Source organism: Anser anser (assembly GCF_964211835.1).
Source record: "Anser anser genome assembly, chromosome: 5".
NCBI classification, from domain to species: domain Eukaryota; kingdom Metazoa; phylum Chordata; class Aves; order Anseriformes; family Anatidae; genus Anser; species Anser anser.
This window is the reverse complement of record NC_139725.1, coordinates 38,369,847-38,382,089: the sequence shown is the minus strand read 5'-3', so window position 1 is coordinate 38,382,089 and position 12,243 is coordinate 38,369,847. Positions and strand designations below refer to the sequence as shown.

General features: G+C 41.5%; 1 protein-coding gene across 9 annotated transcripts in view; it reads left to right on the top strand.

Moving 5' to 3' along the window:
- Positions 1-12,243, top strand: part of KCNQ1 (potassium voltage-gated channel subfamily Q member 1) — a 409,094-nt gene that overhangs the window by 61,355 nt on the left and 335,496 nt on the right. The window contains exon 1 of one of the 9 annotated variants that reach the window (XM_083838815.1): positions 4,874-5,911. The exons of 1 other annotated variant lie outside the window; for it this stretch is intronic. In XM_083838815.1, the coding sequence (XP_083694941.1) occupies positions 5,514-5,911 (398 nt within the window). In that variant the 5' untranslated portion in view covers positions 4,874-5,513. Of the gene's footprint in view, positions 1-4,873; positions 5,912-11,850; positions 11,861-12,243 lie in introns of those variants that run through there. 7 more of the 9 variants (XR_014585267.1, XR_014585269.1, XR_014585268.1 and 4 more) reach the window with 7 other exon arrangements.

The following is a 12,243-nucleotide window of genomic DNA, read 5'->3' as shown; positions in this document are numbered from 1 at the left end:
TCTGTAGGAAAAAAAAATAAAAATTTAATGACATGAAACAAAATTCCAATTGGATGGTATTGGCCTTTTGAATGAATATTCATTGGCAAGAATAATTACATCTTCCAAGTATTGCCCAGTCTGATTTGGGAGAGGCAGGGGGGAATGACACAACTTCTTTTTCTGTTGGAGACAACGAAATTAAATATTTTTGTAAATAGCAGAACTAATCCTGTGGACGAATAGGGCAAATATCAATTTTTTCACACTGATTGGTCCAATTTAAGTTGTAGACTAGTCAGCATTTTACCATGTGTATAACTAAATACACGAAACCAAAAAAAAAAAAAAAAGCTGTGTGCCATCAGTGTAAATATATGCTCAGATTCTTTCTTGAAACTGTTTTAGGATCTAAAACCTGAGCGCTGGTAGACAGTAACATTCTTTCCCAGAACAGCCCTGATGTGTTTCAAAAAGCTATGAAACAATGTAAATAGAGGTAATAAACGTAGACATAACCGTGCAGTAAGATAGCATTCAAACAGATAATATTAATCAGGATTGTCAACTGCAGGACTAGATAGTCTCCAGACTCCAGATATCTGGTGCGTGCTAGTATCTTCTGCAATGTTTCTTCTCTCTAGTAACCAGATTCCTAAACTTACTGCACCCGCAGTTAAAAATAACCTGGCACTGGAGAGAGAGGGAGAGAGAATTAGAAGCCAGTTTAAACTTTCTGAAGAGGAAGTCATCAGCTGTTTTCTGTCTGTCACATTTGTCTTGAGACTTATACAATAGCAGACTGCATGAGCACCTTTTAAAAGCATCCTTTTTTTGACAGCGATTAGTCTTTTTACGAAGTCATTCATTAATGTGGACACTGACTTACAACTGAACAACTGCTGACCTCTTAGGATGCTCCTACTTTGTTCATTCTTATCTAGAGGAAGAAAAGGTGGTTTTGTCTTTCCAAGTCCTGCTCCATCAGTAAATAGTGAATTTGCCACTGAGGCAAATTCAGTATTTCAAAAGAGACAGGCTATATTGTCCAGTTTTCTGGAAGTGATTTAGTGAGGGTATGGGGGACAGTCTGCCCAACAAGTAGGCTGCTAATGCTTAAGGATGAACACCTCCTGCATCTTTCTGTGTAGTGCTTGTCCTAATTACCAGCACTGTATTGTGGTGCTTTTTAATTGAATGACAAAGGCACCTTCCCTAGACGTTCTTATTCCAGTACTTCGTGATGGTTCTACTGTTGAATCAGAGAAAGCCTGGACAGCAGTGGTTAATAGATGTTTATTTTGCAGGTAGAGTAATGACACAGTAGCTGTGCATGTTCCTGATCAAGGAAGCTGGAATAAATTCACCTGAAGGAAAAACTGAGCTGAACTAACCTGAGGATTCTCCCTAGCCATACAGCTAGGTGACCACAAAGCACTAGGGGAGAAGGATAAAGCAGTTACTGTGCTTTATTGTATTTTTATCTTAATGGTCAGACTTTTGGGGCATACTGCAGTTTCAGATGATTTACACTGTCCATATCTGGAGTTTCTACTGGTATGCTATCTAAGTTGTTTGACTAGCAATGCCTGTCATTAGGGAAAATCTGCTGTATGTATACGTAAGAAGCACAAATGCATTTAAGAGCCTGTTAGAAAGACTTTGCTTAAATTTAAAACCTAAAGTTAAGCTGGTATAAAAGTATACCACTTGTATATTTAATAAATTGTGATCAATTTACAAGAACGGTAAATAAGATTACTTAGGCATCCAGTGAAAGATGTGTATAGGTATTCAGAAAAATGTTCTCAATTGTAACTTATTTAGTGAATGAAAACATGTATATCTCCCCACTGAAACGGCTGAGCCACAGTCTTTCCAAGTGTTCAAAAATGAAGCAAATTCTTTTCTCTCTTTATACTTTCCTTACCTCTTCTTTGAATCCATAAGTTCACTTGTTCGACATATCACTATGCTTTCAAGCTTTTCTTTGTGTCAGAGGTCTAAGTACTTATGTTTTGTAGGTTTTAATATGAGTATCTTTAAGTAATGACATGCTCCTGTGAACAGATTTATTTTAAATTAAGATAGAGAATATTTCGAAAGCTACTGGCATACAGTCATTGCTGTATGAAAGTATTTAAACAATCTAGGATTCCATTCTCAGTTCAGAACTAAGTTGCTTTTACCTACATTGCTGGCTGTTTTAAAAACAATCTACTGATCGAACTGTGGCCCCTCAAGGCAATGGAATGCAACAAGGGATTTGCTCTAATTCAAGAAAAGTAATCTGAAAATTAAGATGAAAACAACTTCTTCCTCTCTTTGAAGAAAGTTTTTTAACCTGTCCCCCTCTGTAGCTGCGCAGAAATGGGGGAATTTGTATTTAAAAAACAAACCAAACCACCCCCCAAAATAATCTAACAGTAAGCAGGAGGATTTCCGAACATGAGTATGATTAATATCAAGACATGGGTACTTATGAGGGGGGAAAAATGGGAATTGTCATTACTATGTTAACAGCATTCATCTTTAAAATGTTTCAAATTATAATACAGTTTTGGTGATACAATATATAATAATTATTCCCCGGAGTCTCATAATGAATTAGTCATCTATATGACACTTGTATTTAAGCATGCAATTGATTTCAGATATGCCAGACAGATGCTTTATCATTCAGTAAAATGAACTAGATAGAAATCATATAATAAATTTTTTTTTAATATATAAAAATTAACTTCATCAATCAGTACACACTGAAAAATGTAGATTTTGATGAATTCCTTGACTCCAGGGAAAAGATGTTCATATATAGCCTAAATATTCATTTTAAACATTATCAAATTGAAGATTCCTTCATTTCTGATGATTATTTGAAAAATTAAGTCAGCACCAAAACAAAATATTATGAAAGTATTTAGGACATGAGAAATGAAGTAGTGAGCTACGGAGCTTTTCGTGTTCTGCATTGAAGACGTTATTGAAATAAACTTTGTCCATTTTGAACAGTTTCTCATTGAACAGAGTAAAAATTAGTTACTAATTTTCTTCCCTACATAGCTATTTAGCTCTAACTTTTGTCTTGAAAGGAAATTGTATGTAACAAAACCCTCTATTATCCTGTGTTCAGATACATTGGATTTTTCTATTCTGTTTTGTTAATCAACAGATAAATAACAACACAATGCCATAATATTTTAAAAGATTTTGGAAACAGTTTATGAAGAACATAATCTGAATGCCTCTTGTTTTGTCGAACTATGAAAATTATTTTGCACCTGGCTCTAGGATAAGGTCCTGAATAATACAGACAATATGTCAGTCTTTAAAGTAGAACACTTGCATAAAGAAACACATTTGTTAACTTTAATACTGTGATTTTATAAGGCCAGTCCTCAAACAGTGAGCCTTCAAGCGTAACAATGACATTCTTTCTTCCGTTAGTCATTTTTCTTGCATACTTACTGCAAGAACAGCAAATGATTTCTGAATATCTTCTAAGCAAACGACTAACAATCTGACTTGAAGAGTCACACAGATGTTTCTTTTTGGTGCCAAATATATTGTAATCTGAGGTGAGCAAAGTCATTGTCAGTGGGTTTCCTCTGTGGTCAGAACAGACATGGTGTCTTTACCAAGAAGCAGAGCTTTTTCTGAAGCACTAATAAGATCTTTGAGCTTTTACTCGGGAACAAATCAAATGTTCTCTTCTAGACTGGAAGCCAGATACTAGAAATGGACTAAATTGCAGGCAAGAAACTGAAGAGTCCTTGTTTAGGGGTACACGTTGGGCTGGTCTTTCCTTGGTTCCCTGTATCCCATGGTCAAGGTTGAAGCGCAGGAATAATTCCTGACCTTCGAGGTTTTATCTTCCCATTCAGGCATTAAAGCCACAAAGAAACTGCAGTCACTGGATATGGAAAAGGCAGTTGCAGTTTATAATAAAATAGATTTTCCCTATGTGATTTCTATGTAGAACTTCCTTCTTAAAATGCTTGATGCACACCTGTCTTCACAGTTCCCGAGGACAGAGAAGACCAGTTAGCTGTAATTTGGATCTATTTTGATCAAATGCATGAAGAGTTTCCTCTGTTGTGCTGTTTTTATTAACTTTGTTCTTCTTGCTCTGATTGAGGGGGGAAAGCCTTTTGTTGGTTTAAAAACAAGTTTTGCAAATTCTTTTTTTTTTTTAATACTTCTGTTTTTGCATTCCTAACAAGGGGTCAGATTCTTCACATATATAAATTAGTGCTTTATAAAGAGCCTACAGTCTTGCTTATTTACACTAGTGAAGGATCTTGCCCAGTTCGCCTACCATGTGTGCAGCTTGACATTTGAATGGAACTACAATTAGCAGGCTTGTTTGTGTTTAACTTTATTTAGCACCTTATCTTCCTGCAACATTCTTGTCCCATACCAGCGTATCAACCATGAACTCAACATAGCTCTTACTAGTTCTGTTCTATTTTGGGCTAGAAGAAAGAAGAAAAAAAGAAAAAAAAAAAATCACAGCACTCCAGATCAGAGAGAACCTTCTTTACCTCTGGGAATAGAAATTGTTAACTAATTGTTACAGCAAAGACTTTTACTACTATAACGAATTAACTCACATTGCTGTTAAGTCTTAACTCACTCCAATGCACAGGAAAGTCATCCAAGCCCTCAGAACAGCATGATATTAATTGCTAAAGATATGTACCCTTCTACAGAAACACAATGCTTTGGTTTAGTGTTGGTGAGAGACTCAGCTTGCAGGTGAGGCAATTCTGCAGAACTGTGCTTACTGTTCTATAGCTTGCCTAATTACTCAGCTGTTTGCTCCCTTGTATCACAGTAACATCTAAGAGTGCAAGGCCTGGTGGCCTGACCCTTACTCTTGTTACTTGTATTAAGAAAGCCCCCTGGCAGATGCTAGGTCGAGTCATGTTCAAGTTTGGGACTTTTCTCCTTCCCAGTGCTGAAATTCTGCAAAAAGGGATGAGGCCCTGGAGACTCTGGTGTTTCTAACTGAGGGGTAAGGGGGCACATTCTGGCTCACGTCACTGTGACAGGCCTGTGAAACCCTTTCTGGAGCATGTTGTCCCACAGGGGCTAGGTGGATTGGCAGCAACCCCAACCGGGCGAGGAGAGCTTGGCAGCCACCTTCCTGATCTTTACCATCACCTCCTTCAGTGCATTGGGCCTCCTGAAAGGAGGATGCCACCTCCGCCCAGCGCTGTCCCCGAGGAGAGAAGCAGATGAAGCAGATCAGCACCGATGAGAGGGGAGAAGGGAGCAGGGGCAGCCCGGGAGGCGCGGGGCGGCCCGCATGAGGTAACGCCAGCTCGCGTCCCCGGGCAGCCGCCGCGCGGCGCCTCCCGCCGGACAGCCCTGGGGCTGCAGGCGGGGCGGGGACGGGCCGGAGCTGGGCTTCCCCTCACCTTTCCCGGCCGGGAGCCGCCCCCGAAAGGGCCGGGCCAGCGGCGGCGGGAGGACGCCCGGAGCTGGCCCGCGGCTCCCCGGAGCAGCGCGGCTCCGGCACTGCCTCAGTCATGTCCTCCAGCTCCCCTCCGGGCGAGAAGAAAAGCCGCAGCCTGGGCCGGCTGTCGCTGCCCAGGAAGGGCAGCATGACGCCCGGTAAGAAGCCCTCGTCGCTAGAGCTGGCCGAGAGCACCCCGAACGCCCACTACGCTCCGCTCCCTGACGGCCAGGGCGGGCAGCAGCCGGCGGGCAGCAGCCCGGTGCCCTCCCGGGAGCGGCCGCCGCGGCTGAGGAGCGAGGTGGTGGTAGTGAGCGCCGACAGCCCGCGGCCCCCCGTCAGCCTCGACCCCCGCGTCTCCATCTACAGCCTCCGCAAGCCGCTGCTGAGCCGCAGCAACATCCAGGGCAGGGTCTACAACTTCTTGGAGCGGCCCACGGGCTGGAAGTGCTTCGTCTACCACTTCACCGTGTGAGTACCCGACCCGCCTGCTCCTCCCGGGGGCTGTTAGCAGGGGTTTTCCTCTCACAGCTGACGCTGCCCGGTGTGGAAATCGGAGCTCTGGGCTTCCAGGAGGCGTCTGCGGGTGCCCCCTTTCCGCCTCCTCACGGCGGCCGGCGCCCCTCACGGCGCTCCGCCGGCCGGACTGAGCCTCTCGCAGGTGCAGTTTAAGAAATCGACCCGGCTTCCTGTCACGCTTTTGTCTACTAAATGTATAACAACCCTAAAAAGTGCCCTGCTGCTGAGGAAGTTTCTCTTGCATTAGGAAAAAGCACTGTATTTCAGCTCAGGTGTGGTCGTTAGGTAGAACAGGTGCTGGCTTCAACAGCCCCTCATGCCCCTCACACCTCAACCTTGGAAAGTTATCTTGGGAGTTGAAATAATTTTTTTATTCCAAGTATGAAAATGAAGCTGGTAATAGCATAATCACTTGGGGTTTTTAGTCATTTTTAGTGCAATCTCTCCTGGTACAGCACTGGATAGGTGTGTTACTGGTATTGCAGTTGTGCTGGAGGGAGACAAGGGACAGGTGTGCTGAGGTGACGCTCCTCTCCCTTCCCTTTATTTTATTGCTCTTCCTCCTTTTATTGCTCTAACTCCTTGTTCTATTGGGTATGAATGCCCCTGCTGTTATTTTTAGACAGGAAGGAGGATGACATTTGGAGGATGTTTAGAGCTGCTTTGCTGCAAACAAGTTAGAAACCGTTTTGAGTGTTATATTCTCCATGGACCACTGTGTCCACCCTGAGCCAGCAAGCAGCAGGTCTGTCGTTCACAGGGATCTCAGCAAGTAAATCCATGTGAAATTGGTGCTTTTTAATCTAGGTGTTGTGGAAGGTTTGCATGGCCCTCAAGCAGCTTGCGTATCTTAAATGTAGGGAATGAGGTCTGGCAGAATGGTGATACTTGGTTAGGTCTGTTTATTGTATGCATACACACTCCTCTGTAGTAAACACACATTTACTACAACAACTAGAGGCAAAGGCATTTTATGGGCTAAATCTGAAGACCAAAGACTTTGTTAAAATTCAATTTTTAATGTTCCAATCATTGATTGGATTGGTTCTGATTTTAAAATCTAACTCTAAGTGATCACTATTTTTAAAGTAAATTGAGGATCGTGTGTTATTTTCCACATTTCAGGATTCTGGAGTGAGGTAAGTGGTACCAACTTGATTTCAGTGGAGGGAAACCGGCTGTAGTCAGAATGTAAGTGGGAGATGACTGTGCAGCTAGTAAGATAATAGTGGGCTCCACTCTGTTGAATGTTTTGATAATGCCATTAGATGACAAAACAACTAATGGCCATAATTACAAAACATCTAATAGTTGTGGGTGAACAACGTAAAACACTTTCAGGAATAGGAGAATCCCTAATTGATGATTTAATTGGTGATTTAAGCAGCCATCTACTATGGTATTCAACCTTTTTCAGATGTCTCAAATAACATGTAGAACGGACAGTAAACCATGTTGAATATAATATCTAATCTTTAAATGTTAACTCAGTGGTCTTAGGGGGGAAAAAATCCTGAAAGAAACTGTTGGATCCATTTATCTACCTAAGAATCTAGCCTTAATTTTAAATGTTGTATATATACAGCGTGTCATTGCCTGTCTCTCCCCCACTATGCTCCTGTCTGTGGTGTGAGCACTAGTCCCAGTGTTTCCGCTCTTTCCATGAGCTCTTCCGATGCAATGGTGAATGATAGTGGTAGTAAATATACTCAAGCCTCTTACTAAGCATTGTGCATATTCCTTGTCTTAGGACTCTAAAGAAACAGAAGGGAATACTACTACCCTGGTGTGTTTCTTGCAAGGCAATCTGCAAGTACAGTCTTTGCATTTTAGGCAGCTCAACTCAGATTTCCCCCAGTAGAGGGAATTGAGTTTGTACCATCCTCAGTCATTCCAACATCTTCATATTTCTGGGGTAGACAAGCCTGGATTTCCTTGTGTGCTAGTAATGTTTTAGGTTACTGGTCTTTGGTCCATACCCCTCTAGCTCTCTCTTTCTTTCTGAGCTCCCAAAGCAAGTTCCTGGGATGCTTGCTTTCTACTGGACAAAGGAATGCTCTCTGAGTTCTGTCCCTGCCAGCCAGATGCCAAGTATTAGTAGCTTAATAATTGTTACAATGCGAAAGCTTGGTGTTAAAAGTAACGGACAAAGCAAACAGTTGTTCTGATCCAGGGAAGCCATTGTATCTCAACCTGTACTCTGGAGGAGGTGGGGAACCTGATTTTTAAAAAATAAAAAAAATAAAAAATAAAAACAGAGAAGAATTGACAGAACAGATTTTCCTTGGTTTTATCTTATAATCTTTAGAAAAGCAAAGTTGAATGCTGAGCTTTAGTCCACAGAATCTGTGTTGGTATGTTTATTTCATATAGTTTAGATTTCTGTATGGTTTAGGTATGTGGTGGAGCCCTCCATGCACCTGCTGATCCAAAGAATGGAGTCCTGTTATGCACAGCCACAGAGGGTTTCTGTACTAGGTCAGGCCAATGACCTGTTTACTTGTGAATTATTTCTTTCTTAAGGGGGCTGAAATACCTCTTCCAAGGGGCAAAATGTGTGTGTTTTTGTTTTGTTTTCCCTCTTGTTGATGTCTTTAATCTCACAGGTTAATGGGATATTACAGTCACTGATTAAATCAACTGAACTCTGCAAAGGTCTCTTCTGATATTTGACTTATTTGCCCAGACCAAAGAGGAGAAATATCTCGAGTGAGCAGAATAAGAAATTATTTTTTGTACTTCATTTCTACTAGATTTTGATAAGCTATTAAAATAGTTTCTAGGGGAAGAAGGAATGGAGAAATGGCTGTTAATTTACCACTCAAAAAAAAAAAAAAAAACTTAAAAATACTAGTGGAGATGATGGAAACTTTTCTTTTAGCTACATGATATTGTATGGAAGTTCATTTAAGTAGATGAAGTATGTAGTGTGTGTATATGCTTAATTCTACCCAGAATTAAGATTAAGAGCTGAATATTTACATGGATAGCTTCTGCAGATACAACTGGTGGCTGTTTGGAAACTTGGATTTTTTGCATGTCAGAGCTTGCCTTGTGGCACGGTTGTGTTTGTGGCGATGTCCAGCCAGAGCCACCAAACCCCTACCTGCCACAGGTGAGGAAGTCAGTGAGTGCCACTGTTCTCAATGACCTTTGGAGCTAGGGCATCTTATCACTCTTATCTTAGTAGCACACCTTGAGATACTGGCTTTGAGAGGTGAAATGGTCTGTGGTGGTAGCTAATCACATTTTCAGGCAATGTGAAGAGAGGTAATGGGGCAAAGGGAGCTTAAATTCTGTCCTCGTAGTGGCCTGCTGGAATCCTGAGACTGTTTCTGTGTTGGAAGTGGTTGTAAAGCAGAAACCTTCAGATCTTTTTAATAAAGAAGAAGAAAACAGATTTAAGCACATGAGAGAAGATCCTCTTTAAACAGTTTAAACAGTTTCACCCTCTTTAAACAGTTTAAATCAAACATCTTGATGTGTTTGAAGAAACTTTAGTTATGAGCTTTCTGGTGATTTCTCTAGTCTTCTGTGTGGCAAATAACTTCTGGCAATATGTGCTGAGTGTTGACTTCCTGTGCTCTTTGAAGTGTTGGCCATTATCAGAGAGAACAACTCACAAATAGATGGACCATTGGTCTGTTCATGTATGGCAGCTTTTTTGTTGCCATGCAAGATAATCGTCTTCTATCTTATCTTTGCACTGATGTATGTACCCTGTTCAATTTACTTTGCCTTTGTATATGTTAGGCTTAATCAGCTGTGATTGTGATTGAATTTTCTTTGAATCCCAAGGTGTTTACATAAGCCCGGACTGGCTGGCGGTTCGGATTTGGGAGACTGGTCTCCAGAAGCAGACGACAACTCAGAAGTGTGGCTGTGTGTGTACACGTGCAAAGATAAGAAACAGGGGTAGATAGAATATTCCAGTTGCATGTGTATCGGGACTTACAGTAATTGATTATCAAAGCTAATGAAGTGTTTACATAAATGTGTTAGCATACAGTGCTGCGAGGAAGAAACATAACTCCAGCCGAAAATCCCATTTTTGTCATGTTTCCTAATGTACTGCAAGAACATTGGTTCATACTCTGTGTGTAAACTCTTGATGAGTGAAAAAGACCCGTAAAATAATCAGTGTGTGCCCACACAAGAATATAAGTTTTTAGGTTGAGTGAGTAAGCTGAGTAAAAGAAGGGGCTAAACATAAAAAAATAGTACATTTTGAACGTGGACACTGGGGTGTTTAGAAAATGTTGTGACTTGAAGACAGACTTCCAGATTATTACCTCTGTTTTAAAAAGGGGAGTCAAATCCTCCAAAATAAGAACGGCTTTTCTAAGCATAAGAAAGAAGAATTTGATCACAGTCACGTTCTTTCTGCTACACTCAAATGGAGGAAGACCCAGGTGTAGCTTTTTTTTCCTTGTCAAGACTGAATTAGTTTAGTTGAAGTCAAATCGGCCCCCTCATTTTGGTGCGGTTGATAGAGAGGCTGTTCCTTGTCATGTGGAGGTTGATGTGAATGAACGTTTATTTTTTATGACTTTGTGTCACCTTTGTGAACAGTCTTCAGTATCTGCACTACTGGAACCCAGAACTCCCTTCCCCTCAAGCCAGATACAGTTGTAATAACAGAAATCTGCTGCTTTGTCACTTGATGTTTTCAAGAGCATGGTGTGTTACAGCTGTGCAGGGGCTTATGTAGATCTTGGAGGTCACACCTGTGCTTAAGGAATGTAACTGGGAAAAATGAAGTGGAAGCAAGGTGATACTTGTAGCTTCTTCCTGCCCTACCCCACAGTCTAGTGGTTTGGTTTGCAGCAGGGCAGACATAGTGCTCTGTGTCTATCAATATTTCTGGTAATGTTTTTGTGTGAAATAAAAGGGATTGGAAAGCCTTTTATTACCTATAAAGGAGGAGAAAGGAGGCAAGAGCTTTTGCCTGGTTTGTTATCTTAACTGGCTGTACGCATAAGACAGTTAAGAGTTGCTGTTGCAGGGTCAACCCTGTTGCCAGTCAGCCATTTACTGACATTTTGGGTCTTGGGCAGATTTCTGTTACAAGGCTATGACATTTCTTCTCATGTTGGGTATCTACCATGGTACTGGAGAAGCAGCAGTCCAGTAAAAGGGTATGATCAGCACCAGTTATACCTTTGGTATCCTATCTAAAATGGCCAGTTCTACAGCACAAGTCTTCAAGCGAGTTGAAAAGTTTCAGTCAGTTGTATTTTAAAGCTTATTAGATGAACAGAGCATGATAATTTCATGCTGTGTGAACACAGTGACAGCTGTAAAATAAATTATTTTTGTTCAGCGCAGGTGTTGTGGAGAAAGAAGGAACTTACAGGCTTTGCACCCTCCTTCCCTGCTGTGTGCCACAGTGCAGGCCCTCAGCTACAACGTTGAATGAAGGTGTTTCTCTGGGACTTGTGTGCTGGAGGCAGTATTTGGGCTGGCTGTGTACTACTTTCCTCTCTTGCCTCGTGCCATGCTTCCCTGTCTGTAACTTGTCTGAAGTCTCGCTTATTTTCCAAGGGCTGTCCTGTGACTGAAAGAATTCTGAGTCTGTACCAAGAAGATCTTAGGAGTGACAGCTTAGCTACAGGTCAGAAGGAGCTCCCGTTTTCCTCTCCCAGAGGGACAGTAGAAGTTATAAGGATAAGAGATGCAGGTAGTAGACTGCATAACTGACTAAAAATTGTGTGTGTGTGGTATCCAAGTTAACTTAGTAATTGATTGTCATCAGAAAAGAAAGCAGAAACCAGATCCTCTTGATGTCACCCACTAGTAGTTACTGCCTGGAAGTCACTAAAACCACTAAAGACTAAGCCACTGTCTTTTCATCATTTGTCACATTAAACGATTGTTGTGTGTGACAGTGCGTTTTGAATATCAAAGGGGGGAAGAAAGTGCAAAGCTGCCGATCTTCTAATTAAAATGTCTTTGAAAGGCACACCGTATCTTTAGTAATAACTAAGAAAAATCCGTTTCTGTTTTGAACTGCATAACACCACATGGGCGGTTACTTGGCCTTGTCACCTTGAGCTGTGGTCTGCAGGCAGACACAGAAGCTGTGAGGCGAGGGAGTTCTCTGGGGACCAACATGACTGTCATTTGTACTGTTGTTTAGGTTTTTGAGTAACTGATGGAAATGGGAAGCTGTAAACTCCTGAATGCTAATGCTTACTGAAGACCAAGTTGTCTGTGATGGAGAAACAACTCTGCAGAATGCATACGTAAAAGTTACAAATTTATAAATTTGGGTAGGCTTTCTT